Below are 15,444 nucleotides of genomic sequence, written 5' to 3'. Positions count from 1 at the left end.
TGCATAAACAAAATAAAACAAACCCTAAAGTCATGCCCCAGAACTGACAACTGACGGGTGCGGTGCAGTTCCGTTCTGGACCGATTTCACTGAACTCTGCGACAACAGTGTCCAAAGGAGGATGTTTGGTTTCTTTGCCGAAACCCAATGCCCACGGGTGACTGTTGAGCCTTGATGTGGTCTGATACCTTCAGAAACCATCAGGTTCAAAACATGGCCCATCCTTCTTCCCAGCCCCATACCCTTCTGCTCGCCAGTCTTTGCTTGGCTTCACATCACGTCCCCATTACAGTGGTTCCTTACTGCCCCATCATCCCACCGTCAAGGATTGTCCAGTCTGCTTTTTCTCTAAGTGATCAACGAGCCATCTAAGCTGGAGGCCCGAGATGAAACCCTCTGGCCTGTCCAAGGTCTGTATCTTCAGCATCTCTGGTAACAGAGGTTCAATCTAGACAACATCCTCTCTTGAAATTCTCATTTGTACCACCGACTAGTCAGAGGGGAGTAAAAAAGGTTGACTTTCATCACAGGTGCTTAGAGGTTGGATCTGGTCCATATCTCCCAATGCTGCTTAGCCCAGGAAATTTAAAAACAAAACAAAACAAAACAAAAACAAAACCAGCTGACAAACACAAAAGTAACAGTAACAAAAGAACAAACCCCAAACCTTAAATGTACTAGTGGGACTGCTGGGATGGGCCAGGGTGTACGGTGGAGCATTACTGCCAACTGGAGAGTGCCTGTGTTTTGGAAGGGAGTTGCTTTTGACACAGGCCTCCCTAGGGGTACCCAGCAGTGACAGCCATGGACCTTGGACCAAGCACCCTAGGCTCCTCACCCATCTGAGCTAGTGTGACCTTGCCACGACAGCAGCCTGCATCACGCCCTGCCACCTGCCAGCAGAGGTGAGCTGCTGACAAGAGGCTTTGGTGGAACAAACTGGCCTCGAGTCCGGCATCATACTTGGCTCGTACATATGTTATCCCAACCGGAGCTCATCACCTCCTGCCAAGCATTTTGCCGTCGGGTAGTTCCACAATAAGTACTTATTTATTTATTTACTTATTTTTTTTTTTTTTCAGATTTTACCAAGCCACGTTTCCTCCCATCGAAATGTTGTCCCAAGTCCTAAGGAACAGGCTGGAAGGAGAGGCCAGCGTTGGCCACGAACACGGTCTTCCGTCTTCCACGGAGGAAGCGCATTCCAATTGTGTGTCAAACGTCATGACATCCCATAAAGGAGAGCTGGGTGGTCTGGGTCTCGCACAGCTGAAGTTCGACAGTGTCTCCAGAATGCACCAGCTCCTGCTGCCTCGGGGAAGGGCTGTGTGTGCTAATGTCTTAATGCTCACATCAATTCAATGATGTGCCTCAGTGGTTCATGTCACTTCAAGCAGTGTGAGCTGCTGTCAGAAGGAGGTTGCATGGAAAATGCCACAACTCAGCTTGATTAGATTATTTGGAGCATACAAAAGAGAAAAATCAAGAAGAGGTGGGAAAATCAGCATAAAATTAGGCGAGAACTGTGGATAGATGATGCCTTGGGATAGTCAAGGTGGGTGGTTTGGTCCAGTAAAATGACTGCACCATCACACAAGCAAAATTTTCTTTTATTTAAGTGTTTCTGAAGCATTTGTTATGATGGGCACTACACTATTAGTGTTTTCTTTCTACTTAAAGAAAAACCACCTACGTAAAACAAAAACAAAAGGACACCAACAACTCGGACAGTTGAAACAAAACCCTTATAACCAGTTGAATGATCTGTAGAAATCCAGTTGTGGAAACCGGTAGGTATGTGCAAAAGAGGAGCGGCCACTATTCCAAGGGGTCACCTACAGTGTGGAAGAAGAAAACCCTGATCCAACAGTATTCTCAGTGACCTTACGATGCCAGGGGCCTTGGGAAAAGAGGGTAGTGTTCTCGCAGTGGAAAGAGCGCTCCTGAGCCTAGCCACAGCGCTAGAACTGAAAGGAACCATCCCTGCTTCGGGAAAACCCCCACCACCTTTCCCAGATCGAGTCACCAGTGCCTGTGAGAGCAGCTGCTGGAATCGGGACACACGCCCTCCACCCGTGTGAGCAGCAGGAGGACGGGATGAAGGCGCAGCCCTGGCAGGAGGTGCGCCACCCCCGAAGGAGGCTGGGCGCTGACCACCGGCCCTTTCCAGCCCGAAGGTTTGGTCTCTGTTTTCGCCTGGGGGAAGAGGAGATGAGGGTGAAGCTGCGGAACAGTCTGGGGTGGGGCAGGGGGAATCCCGTCCTCTGTACTTCCTGAATGGGACCGGCTGGCAGGTCAGGAACCTCTGCATTCCCTCACAGGAGGCCTGGCAGACCGAGCTCTCAATAGGGCTGTTGTGGCTGCACCACTGAACTTGACCCAGCGCCGTGAGAGCACGTCCCCACCTCGGGCAGGCCTGCCCATGGCGGCTGGAGCAGCGACCCAAATCCAAACATCACACCTTTCTGGGTGGGACTCTAACCCAGAGACTGCCGGCCTGCCCTCCCCACCACCCCACTCCCTGGGTCCTGCCAGCCCTTCAAACCCAGAAGACTAGCGCTCTCCCAATGACAGAATCTGTCTGTTGTTGGGGCTGCGCGAAGCCCCTTTCAAAGGCAGAGAGCCAGGGGCGGCCCAGCGGCCTCCCCGCGGCTCGGTCTGCTCGCCTCCCAGCAGAGTGCGGGCGCCCTGGGCCGGGAGGAAGGAAATCCCAACACCTCACAACCTCTTAGGAAACCAAGTTGGGAGAAGAAGAACGAAGGCAACACAAAACGAGACATCTCAGGAAAAGGCAAGCTGTCTGACATGGGAGGAGAGGTGTATTAGTGTTGCTTTGACCCCGGGATACAGCGTGACCTCCCCCTGCCTCGCCTGGTATGTGCGGCCTATGGTGTGGATAGAGGTTACTGGTATCAACGGCATATTGTCAGGTGCTGAGAAATGTGAGATGTATTGTTTTGTATATATACACATATAAAAAATAAGAGTGAGGTAGATAAATGTTTGAAAACCAAAACCAAGAAAAAAAAAACAACAAAAGCAAAAAAACAAAAACAAACAAAAAAAAACCCAAAAACTGTCCTGTCTTACACACGTACACACACACACACACACACGCACACACACACAAAACCCTTTTCTCAGTATTTAAATTCATAATGGGGCTTCTCTACAGTGATTGAAACTGGTATCACAAAATAAATTAAAAGAAAACTCCTACATATAATACCTTCTTAATTAACTTTTTTCTTCTTTCTTTTTTTTTTTAAGGGAAAAAACTATGGGACAGAGGCTAGAGAAAATTGTAGGACTGAAGCTACCGACAAGCAGGAAAGCACTACACACTTGCTTTCTCGTGTTTAATCTCCAGTCACAGCTAGCAATCATCATATTCGAGCTTTGTTCCTACTCATAATTTAAACATTTCCATCCCAGAAGCAACTCGTATGCTGTCATCACTCTGGTGAGAAGTGCTAAAAACTAAACAAAACAAGACCCCCAGGTCCCGAGGATTTGGATTCCCGGCCAAGGAAAAGCATACCAGTGCCAGGGCTCCCGTCCCCCGGGAGCGAGCATGGGGCTCCCCGGCCACCGCGGCGGTGCTCGCCCCGACCGGGTCCTCCAGCTGCCAGACCTGGTAGAGGGCTCACCGCCAACCCGAGGAGGCTGCCCCTGTGGCCCCTTCCCCGCCAGTGCCAAGGAGGGACCTGGGGATTTTTGGGTTCTAGAGACAGGTAGGTCAGTCTGGAGGGTGGCGGCGGGAGCCGCAGAGGGGCCCACTGGACCACGCCCGCTGCACCCTGGGACTCAGCAGCTGTTTCTCGTGGGATGGAAGGATTAAATATCCATTAAAAAAAATAGTAATCCAAATGCCTAGTGTCTGCAGTTAAAACTGCTGTTGTACCCAAGAATTAAAAAAATAGATATATGTGTGTCACAACCAAAACAAAGGTGCGGGGAAAGAGAAGGTGAGACTTTTCCAACAAGGGCGACTAGAAACACTGAACAAGGATGTGTGAAGTATTTAACCTTCTTTTTTTTTCTGACCTGAGTTTGTATCGTGTCTTGCACTGAAACAGACCCCAGCGCCGTGTGGGAGCAGGCCGAGGAGTGGGGTGCCGCCCGCTGCCCGCCTGCGTCCCTCGCCAGACTCGTGCCCACAGAGCCTCCGGGTTAGAACATAACTAACGGGTTGGGGGGAGCGGGGAGGGGAGGGTGTATTTATAAAAAGGCATCAAACAGTTCATGGCAAATTATGTTATAGAAGTATCAGTTACTGGGAAGAGAGGAAGAAAGTCACGCACGCTAGTACAAAGCATAAGAAGTTTCTTGGAGTGAGCAGAAAGGGAAGAAGGGTAGACCTGAAGGTTTTCATAGATTAAATCCACAAAGATAAAGGACAAAAAAAATAGCAGCTTTTTTTTTTTTTCTGTACAGACGTATAGATGAATATCTGAACCGTAAAAAAGTTATAAAAGTGACATTAAAGACGATGTGTATGCAAATGTTTCATGGTCTAACATAGAACTGTAAGACCCATGAAGAAGTCCTAGTAACAGAGAAAATGTCAACAAAGCTTAGAATGCTTGAATCCATTTACTGCTTTTCTTCTTACTGTTGTGGTGGTATTTGAATTCCTTTCCTTGCAAACCTGCATAAACAGTTGGGCTGAGTCCCTGGAAACCCCTTCCCATCTGCGTCCTGGGGGGCCGGGAACCGGTGGGGGGTGGTGGCCGAGGTGGGGGGACAGGAGACTGGCACGTGGACGACCTTTCCTCAAAGCCTGTCTGCCAGGCTCTCGACAGGGCCTATTTTCTCCAGAATTCCTGGGGGCTAGCAAGTGGGGTGGGGGGGTGGGGAAGAGGGGTTTCAGCCTCTCCCAGTCTCCACTGAGAGAAAAATCCCATTCTGTCCACTTCCCCCAAATAATAACCTAGTTAAAAAGCAACTGGACCTGTGTGAACGTAGGACTGGAAAAGAACACCAGGGGCGATCAGATGGAGTGTGTCCTCAGCGTGGCTCCTAAATGGTGTGACTCGCTACCGTGCTCGCCCCATGCCTCTGGAAACAAGGAAACAGGTGCTGGGATCGGGAGGGAGGAAGTTGAGGGTTTTGGCAGAATTTGGCAGCATTAAAATGGTAACAACCTTGAAAGCATGATGGCCCTTTGTCAATTTCGTATGTACCTAAAAAGCTGAAAGATACAGTTAAAAAAATTCCGTCTCAACGTGGTTTTTGTTTTTGTTTTTTTTATAAAGACCTACGGTGACAGGCAGGTGTGTACGGGGGGGGGGCAATGTGGGGCCACAGGGAGGGACGGCCAGTTCCTTAATCTGATCGAAAGGGCGTCCCAGCTGGGCTTGCGGCAAAGGTTTTTCCATTATGAAGCAGAGAGAAAGAGAAAGGGGAGAGAGAGAGAAGGGAGAGAGGGAGGGAGGAAGGGTGGGAGACAGGTCTGAGAGAAGTGAGGAGTGACAGGGAAAGTGTGAGGAGACTCGATTCTCGAGTGTTCTGTTGCTATTAAGTGTTGTCATTAAGGTTCTTAAAGGCCCATGTCAGTTAAGGGTTTGGGTAGGGAAATAAACAGCTGCTTGCATATTGAAAAAAGGAACATCCCAAACGTGTTTACTGCAGAGAAGCCGTCTCCCGTGGGCAGCACTGGCAGTTCTGAAGATCCACTGAGGTACAAGAGGCTGTGAATAGATTGTTCGAACTCTCTCCCCCCACCCGCTGCCCGGTGTGTGCACACGTTACTGTTTGCACGGGATCCGGGATCCCAGGATCAGCAGGTCGAAGACTGGGGCAGAGGCAAGGCCCTCTCGTTCTTGCGTCCCCCGTTCATGTGCGCGTAAGGCTGTCTCTCGTCGAAGCTGGCTCGGAGCACCAGCACGCCAGGGCCTGGGCCGTTCTCGGCCTTGTGTCCTGAGTGTCTGTCGGGCAGCGGCAGGGAGGACGAGGAGGCGGAGGGGTCCAGGGGGACGCTCTCCATGTTCTCGGGCTCCAGGTCCAGCTCCTCCGGCTCAGGTGGCTTGTTGTCCTCGCTGTAGTAGAAGGACACCTCCCGGAAGCCGGGCTCCATCTCATCCTTGACGCTGCTGATGATCTCCAGGAAGGAGGGCCTCATCTTGGGGTTGTACTGCCAGCACATGCGCATCAGCTCGAACCTGAGGTGAGGACACACAGCACATGGGCCCCGCCGCCTCCCCGGGCCCCTCGCCATGATCCCCCGGCCACACGCAGAGACCCCAGGGGCGCTGCTGCCTCTCTGAGCCTCTGCTTTTCTCTCTCGATGGCCCGAGGAGCCTTCAGCTTCCCCTGTCCCATGTCCTACCATGGCTTTCGCTTCACCCAGGACCCAGGACCCTTCTTGGGGCAAAACCTAAGTGCTCATTCCCCAAGGAGGACAGATCTAGGTGTTATGGTGACAGTGCTAAGACATAAAAACAGGGGCGCCTGGGTGGCACAGTGGGTGAAGCGTCCGAGACTCGGTTTCAGCTCAGGTCACAATCTCAGGGCCAAGGGCTCGAGCCCCCAGTTGGGCTCTACTGTTAGCAGGGAGTTGGCCTCAGATTCTCTTTCCCTCTGGCCCTCCCCCACTCCCTCTCTAAAATAAACAAATATTTAAGAAAGAAATAAAAATAAAAAAACCTATACAGGATTCTGTTTAAAGCATCTCTTATAGCCACGGATGGAACATTATTTCCGGAATCAGGGTGCAGGAAACCTCTGGTGTCTCGGTAACAAGGGTTAGAAGCGATCGCAACTATCCCGACAGTGAGCTCTCTCTTAATCCCACCTCTGCTATTTCTAGGTTTCCCTCAGGGGCTGGGGACAGCCAGCAGGGGACCTGCAGAACAGGCAGCGGGGCGGGGCGGCGACAAGACGGAAGGAGCATGTGTTCCAAGTCGCCCCGGGGTCCTGCCCAGCGCCGCCCAGACTGCCTGCTGCGCGCCCCACCACGCAGAGCCTGCTCTCAGATCCAGGCTGCTCCGAGCTGAGTGACAGTCCCAGCAAAGACCTGCATCCAGAGCCCAACAAGGCAGGAGGTGCCAGCGGAGGCAGGCAGCAGACACAGCGTGACGCCCGTGTGGGGACTCACCAGCTGGACCACGACGGCATTTGGGTTGCAAACCTCTGCAAAACCCTCAGCACCACGTGACCACCGGGAGTCATCCTGGCAATGGGACGGGGCCCCCGGAGAGCCAGAGCCTGCACCCGGAAGGAGATAGGAGGAATGGGGTGGTGGGGCCAGCCGACCTAGGGGAGGCCTGGGCTTTGACGGTTCAGGATGGCTGGAGGAGGAGGGAATGCTTCTGATGAACCCACAACCCAGACAGACCCAGCTTGGTAGACCTTGGGAGTGGAAAGGAAGGTGACGGAGCAAACAACCAGGCCGGCCCCAGAGCCGGAGGAGGCCATGGTTCCGAGAAGGGATTGGCCAGTGGCCCTTTCTCGCGTGAGCTGGAAGCAAAAGAACCTTCCCTTCCCACTGTTGTTCTTGCCAGAAAATTCTATTCTCTGCAAAACTTCTAGCTAAAGAGATGCTTTTCAATAAAGATGGCACCATGGAACGCCCCATATTTGGGGAGCACAGAGCCTCCCAGATTGGCTTCTGGCCTTCCTTCGGGCTGACCATTTGACGGACAGAGCACTTGCTTGTGTCTGGCCCCGGGGAAGAAGCCAGGGGAGAAGCCCGTGGGACCCAGAACCCAGTCTGCAAAGAGAACGCTCCTAAGCTAATGGCCCCAGCTACCTTGAAAGAACTGGGGAGAAGGTGTCAAGTCGTTGGGAGGGAAAAGGATGTGACTTTGAGAGTGGACATAGGGGAGAGGCTTTCCGCCCATGTTGCTACCTGTTTTTGTAAACCGTGTTTTATTGGGCCAGCCACACCCATTTGTTTACATGTGTCTGTGGCTGCTTTCAAGGGACAACTTCTAGTTGAGTAGCTGGAAGAGAGACTGGCCTTGAAGCCCAAAATATTCGCCGTGTGGCCCTATACAGAAAACGTCTGCCACCCGTCCTCCGGCAGAAAAAGATCTGGACAAAATGTGAAGCCTGACCTGACTGCTCCCCTCCCCACACTACCCCTGACCGCTTGGCCACGCCACTCACCACGTGGCAGGACTGACCCCCCAGTTCACGCACTCAGTGACACACACGGGATGGCAGGCAGGGTTTGACACACGTGAGCTGCCTTCCTCCTCCCGAGCCTGGGAAGCAGGCGCCTTAGAATATGTGCCCATTTCGTAGCTGAAGCAGTGGAGGCACCAAGAGACTCCATGATCTGTGCGAGCAGTGAGGGTGAGTGGGGTGGGGCGCTCCCCTGGAGAGGAGGGCTGGGCTTTGAGCAACACCTACCTCAGGAAAAGGAGCATTTTCTCAGCCTCAACAAAAGCAACCCTGGTCCTCCGAGGAGACCGGGTGCCTTTCCTCTGGTCACAAGTGCTCTGGGGGATTTGCACTGATAAACAGGGAGCTTCTGCCTTGGGTTCCCTGGCAAGCACGCCCACCTTCCCGGACCGGAGGAAAAGGACTCCCCTCCCCCCAGCCCCCCAAATAAGTCAGGCCATAAATACACAGGACCCCTCTCTGTGGCCGGGCTGCAATTTCCTCTCTGGCTGACTGACTTGTCCCTGAATAGAAGCGTGGCCAGCCAGGAACACGTGATGAGGGCTGGCTCAGGGCTGCTGGGGTGGGGGCTGGGGGGGTGGGTGAGGAGGTGCCACTGGCAGGGGAGTGACTGGAGTGACATCAGCACAAACAAGCCATGTGATGCCTCTCTTAACCCATCCCCGAGTCACAGCCCTTCCAGGGCTGCCCATAAAAGGAAGTCTTTTTCACTCTGTAGGATCCAAGACCTTGTTTACACTATCTCCACAAGAAAACTTTCCAGTAGGCTCTAGAAGGATTTATGGGCTGATAAACCTCTTCTTTAAAAAAGCACATGTTTTACAACTAGTCGGCTCTGGTGAGGCCGAGCCGTCCTCTCCCGGATGCCCTCTTCTGGGGGCCGGGGAGGGGTATGCGCGGACCCTTCACCCGGGGCGGGAGGAGATCAAACGGGGCTGAACACCACACACCCTGCCTGGCAGTGAAGGGTGAAGCCGCTTAAGGGAGCCCAGTGTGGCCCCGGGGGGCAGTGTGAGGGAAGAGCGACGACTGGCTTGCTCCCTCCCATCCCGCACACTGAGGGCCCCTGGGTCGCACCCTACTCTCGGCCCTGCTGTGCGCACACGCAGCTTGTGAGCATAAGCCAAGAAGTGAGATGCGGCGCAGCCTCCGTACACGCGGCCACTGTCGCAACAAAGACCAGATTCCAGAAAGGCCCGGAAGGGCTTGGTGTGCCCCTCCTCCACCTCCTCCTGGCAGCCTGGAACAGCCAGGATTGTCTCGTGAGCCTCTTCTCAGCTGGGGCCAGCAGTGGGACAGCAGGACCGCTGGACCCCCCCACCCCACACCACTCTGTCTTCAGGCCAAGATCAAATGCAGGGCCCAGGTACCACGAGACAGCCCATGGTCGGAAGGCTGCGCAGGCGAGGTCGGCCATTCCTCACTGTCCGGATTCTACTCCAGCGCCCGAGTCCCACCAAACCAGCATGGGTCACCGGCGCCGAGGGAGCCTTAATCAGCCAAGCCTACTGAATCGGTTTCAGATGGGCTCAAAAGTTCAAATTCTGTCCCATGTGCTGTAGACTGCCCCTGACAACTGTCCGGACGTGTGACACTGCGGAAGTCTTACCGAAGACCAAGCGGCTTCTTGGCCCAGGGCTCACGACTCCAAGCGCCCCTCTGCTTGAGCTCTAGCTTGCAGTGTGAGAACCCGGTCCCGCAGCCCCGCTTCCGAGAGCTAGGACCCAGCCTTGCCACCGTCTCTGGGGTGTCAGCAGTCAGCATGTAGCCAGAGGGACACAAGGACATTCGTGGTGTAAGTACAGAACCATGAGATGGGCTGTGTCATCGATTTAAAATGCAAGCCACCGGCGAACCACGAGCCAAAGCTGATCTCGTGCCCCTTTTTAAATTAATTCAAACCGAGTCTCGGCATTAAGACTCCCAAGCTTGGATGGGACTCTGTGTGGCTTGGACCACTCCGCCTTTCCTCGAAGCTGCGGTGCACCTGGCCACTGGGGGACGGGCGTACCGGCCACTGCAGAGCAGTCCACCTCACCTGCCTGCGTGGACGCTGAGCTGAGGCCCCCGGGAGCCTCTGCTCCTTCCCCCCACCCCACGTTATCACACTGGGGCCTGTTCAGACCCCTGGAGCCACATCATCGAAGGGTCCCTCTCCCACATGGAGGCCCAGAGGGGCTTTGGGGCAATTCCCACGAGCTCAGTGACTCAACTCTCCTCTCCTCTGGGAGAAACAGGAGTCTGTTCTTGCCATGCCGGTAACCAAAGATGTCCTCTCCCAGGACCCTCCTTCACCCAGGCTCATCGATACGTTCAAGCCAACCCAGACGTTCCCTATACAACCAACTCGCCTCCTTTCCTTTTGTTATTTTCTTAGAAGGGAGAACAATTGGCCAAGGGGGGGTTCTGGATGGCAAAGCCGGAAATGCCTCGTGAATTAAACATCTAATATCCACTGGTAACCTCTCCGTGTGAGTTTCCTGGTCACTCTGTGCTGGGAACAGGAAGTGCGCGCCCTTTCCCGTGGCAGGTGGGCTGCTTCCCACGCCTATTAAATTAGTATCAAAACTCCAGTCACCGGGAGGTAGCTCAACTCTAGGAGTCCTACAAGTTTCTCAGCGGCCAACATTTATCCCAAAGAGGAAGCTCGAAAACAATAACTCTCCTCCCACCACCTCCAAACCACATGAATGCAATGCACACATGCTTTCTTGGACTGTCTCTAAGCTTGCTACCACGCCGCGGGTTCTAGCCACCGCCTCTGTTCTGCACCAGACACCTGGATGCGAATTCAGTGCGCATCACTCCTTGTGCTCCATGACTTAGATTTCCTCTCTGAAGGAAGACCTTTCTTACAATACACTGACAAGAATACGGCAGCCACACTGTTCGGAGAGAACAGACCCCAGTGACAGCCGATTTTGTAAGGCCTAGGAGCTAAGAATGGTTTTTTATACTTTTAAGTGGTTAAAAAAAATCAAAATAAGAATAATATTTTGTGATGTGAGGAGTACGGGAAATTCAAACTTCAGTATCCCCAAACCAAGCTGTCCGGGAGCATAGCCGTGCCCCGTCACGTGGCACGTGTGACGGCTTTGGCTCTGTGACAGAGGTGAGTGGCTGTCACTGCGACCGTGTGGGCCCCTGGAGCTGGAAAATATTTCCCCTCTGTCCTTCCAGAGGAAGCGTTTGCTGAGCCTGCTCCGGGAGAAGCCAGCTGCCTGGCACCTGGCCCCATGGGCGTGCCACCTTGCAAGTGGGTCCCAGCCCTGGTCAAACCCACTGTGGACAGCGGCCCTGGGCGGGAGACTCAGGCTGCAGCCGGCCGGCTTCCGCCTTCAGACACTCTGTGGGATGGCAAATGCTGATTGTTGTTTTCAACTCTTAAGTTTGGGATAATGTCCTGCAGTGGAAAACTGGTACAGGTACAGGTTGGGAGAGGGAACGTTTCCATGCTAGGCAAGAAAATGCACTAAGTGACTTTTTTTTTTTTTTTTAAAACTAAGTGACCTTTGAGTCTCTTCTAATTTTGGGTCCTGAAGTCTAAGAGGCTAATTGGGAAGGTTCTTGAGGGACCTGGGAAACCCCATTGCCTCCCACTCTGTCTCTGCCACCCTTTCCCCACCCTCCACCGTTCACACTGCCCACTGAGGAGAGGAGCCTCCCGTCACTGGTGGGCCTACTCTGTGCCCCACGTCGAGGACCATGCAAAGTTCCCACGCTGGGCCCAGGCTCAGATGATCAGTGGGTTCCCCCGTCCCACCACACACACACACACACGCACACACACAAGAGCAATGCAAGGATGCTGCTTTCCCTATGGCAGTGGTAGGTCCTCTCTCATACTTCCATGCAAACTGTCCATGGGCTAGAATGGGCTTCAGCTGAACAAACATTCACAAGCAGCAGCTACAGGGCCCAGGGCCCAGCTAATGTGCTCCCCAGCACAGGGGTGCCACACTGAGTCACCCCCAGCCCGCAGGACCTGCAGCTGCGCAGTCAGGGCCATGGGAACAAGGCTTCCCACATCTCCATGGAGCTGGGGAGTCAGTCTTGGTAGCAACCCAGTCCTTCAGAAAAAAACACAAAAGCTTGGTTTGTTGATGGACAATGGTTTCTGTTTCCCAAGCCATGGCAGCCAGACCCTAAGACGCTCCCCGAGATTCCTGCCCCTGTAACCCCTCACCTGAATGCGGGTCGGACCGCGGGTGATGACAGGATTTCCCTCGGCTATTTTAGTTTTCTCATCAGCTGACTCTGAGTTAACCACAAGGGAGATTATCTGGGGGAGATGTGGCTTAATCAGGTAAAACAAAAGGTAAAAGCAGCGGAGAGAGGGTCCTTCTGGGTCTGAAGAAGTAAGCTGCTCAGGTAGGAGAAGACCCAGTCTCCGGGAGGGCGACAGTCCCGCAGCCACAGGACTGAATCCTGCGGACAACCTGAGGGGCGTGGAAGAGGGAGGCCCAGAGCCTGGGATGATGGTGGCCCCAGATTTCAGTCTGCTGAGACCAAGCAGAGGGGCCAGCCCCCCTGCATCTGGATTCCTGCCCCAAGGAAACTGCTGAGAGACTCAAATGAGCGAGACTTTCATGGCTGTTGAGGCCAGTTTCCCCGGTATCCGCCTGACAGGGTATCTGCCTCATGTTTGCAAACCATCCCGCCGCTCGGAGGCAGCCTGAGGCAGTGCTCGCGTGAGGCAGATCTAGGGGGTCTTCCACATAGACACAGACGCAGCCCCACAGTCCCTCTGGGATCTTTCCTCACGAGAAGCCAAACAAGTCCAGAAAAACACTTCTGGAAAATTCCTGAATTGGTCCCCAGGTCCGACGTCCTAGTGGTGGTAGCCTACCTTCCACCCATTGGGATCCAGAAGAATCTCCAGGCCCCACCTTCACGTGCGTGTTAAAACCAAGTGCACCACTCTCTACCTGTCCCTGTCCTGCACCCGACGACCCTGCCCCAGGCCACCTTCACACCCTCCTCTGACTTGTTCCTCCTCCGCCAGACAGTGAGGCCCAGCCACCTTCCGCAGCGCTGGCCTCCGGCAGCTTCTCCTAAGGGCCGAGCAGCGAGGCCCAGGAGGCTCGCGGACACTCTGCGTTAGGCTCCCCGGGGGTCACTGCCTGAAGCTCCAGGGAGCATGTCCCTTGCATGGTTTACGACTTCTGTCCACGCTCAGCAGGGAGGACACTTGAGGGCAGCCCCGCGGCGGAGGCAAGTGCAGGTGCCAGTTCTTGCAGGCCTGCCCACCACTGCGGGAGGCTCTGGAACGGGGTCAAGAGCGCTCACTGTCATGCAGGTGTCCCCCACGACCCCCCCCTTTTAACTTTGCAGGGAGAAGACGGGTAAGGATTGCTTTGGGCAAATACTCCACAGAGACGTGTGGCCTGAGAAGACCAGTGCAAACTGGTCCATCAGAACCCTAAGGGAGACGGAGAGAAACTGAGGCAGCCCCACGAAGGCGCAGGTTCCCACCATCAAGAAGACCCTCTTCGAAACTGCCCCCACCCCGGCCATCATGGCGTCCCGCCGGCCTGAGAGACTGGCTCCCAGAACCGCGCCCCCCACCCCAGGTCACGGGTCAGGGAACGTGGAGGGGGTGCGGCGGGGGCCCAAGGAGGACGTACAGCATGTCGGGACAGTTGTCCGGCTTGTCCAGAAGGCCGCCTTCCATAACGAAGCGAAGGACCTGCTCGTTGGACAAGCCCTGGTAGGGCTGCTCGGCCAGCGTGGCGATCTCCCAGAGCACGACCCCGAAGGACCTGTGGGAGAGAGGGGACAACATGAGGGCTCAGAAAGGGGACCGCTGACCGCGCTGGCCCTGTCCGCCCAGCACCTGCCCACCCCGGGGGGCAGCCACCCGCGCATTCTGCTGTGGGCCCGGCACTGGCGGGCTGTGCATGTCCGTCTCCCTCGGTTGCTACTCATGTCTTCTGCACAGGAGACACAGCCCCGGGGCACAGTGGAGGAAGCCAAAGTGGAGCGGGTTTGCAGGGGCCCCCGAAGGACTGGGAAGCGCCTGAGCGCTCCTGTGAAGCCCGGACAACCTGAGGTCAGGGCCCCAGCTGTGCAGCGGGCAGGACAGTCTCCCAAATGCACTGTATCCTGTAATCAAAAGCAGATCCCCAGGCCCTGCCAGGACCGCAGTGCAGTGGGTTCGAACACAGCCTAGGACAGCCAAGCCGGTGAACGAGCTCCCCCGATTTGGGAAGCTGTACCCAAGTAGCTCTCAAGCCTGCCTGCAGAGCAGAGTCTCCTGGCGAGTTTTTAAAACACACGATGCCTCGGGTCCCTGCCCACAGCTCGGATCCCATCGGTACGGAGTGTTGGAAAACTCACCGGGGATCTCCCAGGGCCAGTGGGGGCAGTGGGGAGAGAAGCCCTGGGGGGCCGCGGGAGCTGCCGGCCTGTGGGGGGCTCAGTGTCATGGCAGGGGTGGGGGGAGGGAGCAAGGAGGGCAGGACTGGCTGGTTTTGGGGCTCCCTGGGCATCCTTAGGCAGAGTTCAGCCAAGTGGCAAAGGGGCCGAGAAGTCAATTCAGCAAGGGGAGCAGTGAGCGACTCTGCCAAGCATGCCGTCTGTCTGTTGGTTTAGAAGATCCAACGACCGGAAAACAAATTAAAATACATATACACGCACACCGAAAGGTCAGGCGGGTAGTGTTTAAAGAGGCGATGCTGTAATCTGCAGAGTAAAGGTGCCTTCCCGACACACACGGCCGGCTTGTACAGCTTCTCCTCTGTTTGCCTTTACATTCGGTTCATTTCGGTGGAATAGCAGGCTCGCCCGCAGCCCATGGCCCGAGGGGCTTCTGATGGGACTCTGCGAGGCCAGGGGTGCTGGCAGAGCCGCATGGAACATTCTGGGGCCCGGTGCTTCCCGCCGAGAGCTCTTGCGATCCTGAGCCAGGAGGGGCTCGGACTCTACCACCATCGTGAGCGGAAGGCTTCTGGGCAAATTGCTGCTGAGAGCAGACGTGGGACACAAAGACAGAATCTTAGCAGAGGATGCACCCACCCAAGGTCCTTTGTAATTTCCAGTGGCCAAGAAAGAGTCTTTAATGTTGCGTAAGAGACCTAGAAAAGCCAGAGACCGCAGAGGCCCCGGTGCGGTGTTCAGAGGCTCAGGCTGGGGCGGCCAGCTTCTCCATCAGCTCCGGCGGTGCGATCTCCTACCGCAGGGCGCCTGGTCCCAGCAGCACATGGCCCAGAGGCCACCGCTGCCACATAGGGCAGCCCAAGAAACGGCCAGCTTGCCGTGTTTACTGACTGCAGGCTGGGGAAGGATTTGGGAGCGCGGCTCCCTCCCGAGCCA

At 55.0% G+C, this 15,444-nt stretch overlaps 1 protein-coding gene across 1 annotated transcript in view; it reads right to left on the bottom strand.

Moving 5' to 3' along the window:
* Positions 1 to 5,598: 5,598 nt before the first annotated feature.
* Positions 5,599 to 15,444, bottom strand: part of LOC111152643 (insulin like growth factor 1 receptor) — a 293,795-nt gene continuing 283,949 nt past the window's right edge. The window contains exons 20-21 of the mRNA XM_022511183.1: positions 13,758 to 13,892; positions 5,599 to 6,164 (exon numbers count right to left, since the gene is read on the bottom strand). Coding sequence (XP_022366891.1) covers positions 5,783 to 6,164; positions 13,758 to 13,892 — 517 coding nt within the window. The 3' untranslated portion in view covers positions 5,599 to 5,782. The remainder of the gene's footprint in view (positions 6,165 to 13,757; positions 13,893 to 15,444) is intronic.

Source organism: Enhydra lutris, unplaced genomic scaffold, assembly GCF_002288905.1.
Source record: "Enhydra lutris kenyoni isolate GAN:26980312 unplaced genomic scaffold, ASM228890v2 scaffoldscaffold29, whole genome shotgun sequence".
NCBI lineage: Eukaryota > Metazoa > Chordata > Mammalia > Carnivora > Mustelidae > Enhydra > Enhydra lutris.
Note: the sequence above shows the minus strand (reverse complement) of the source record. Positions and strands in the feature narration are given on the sequence as shown.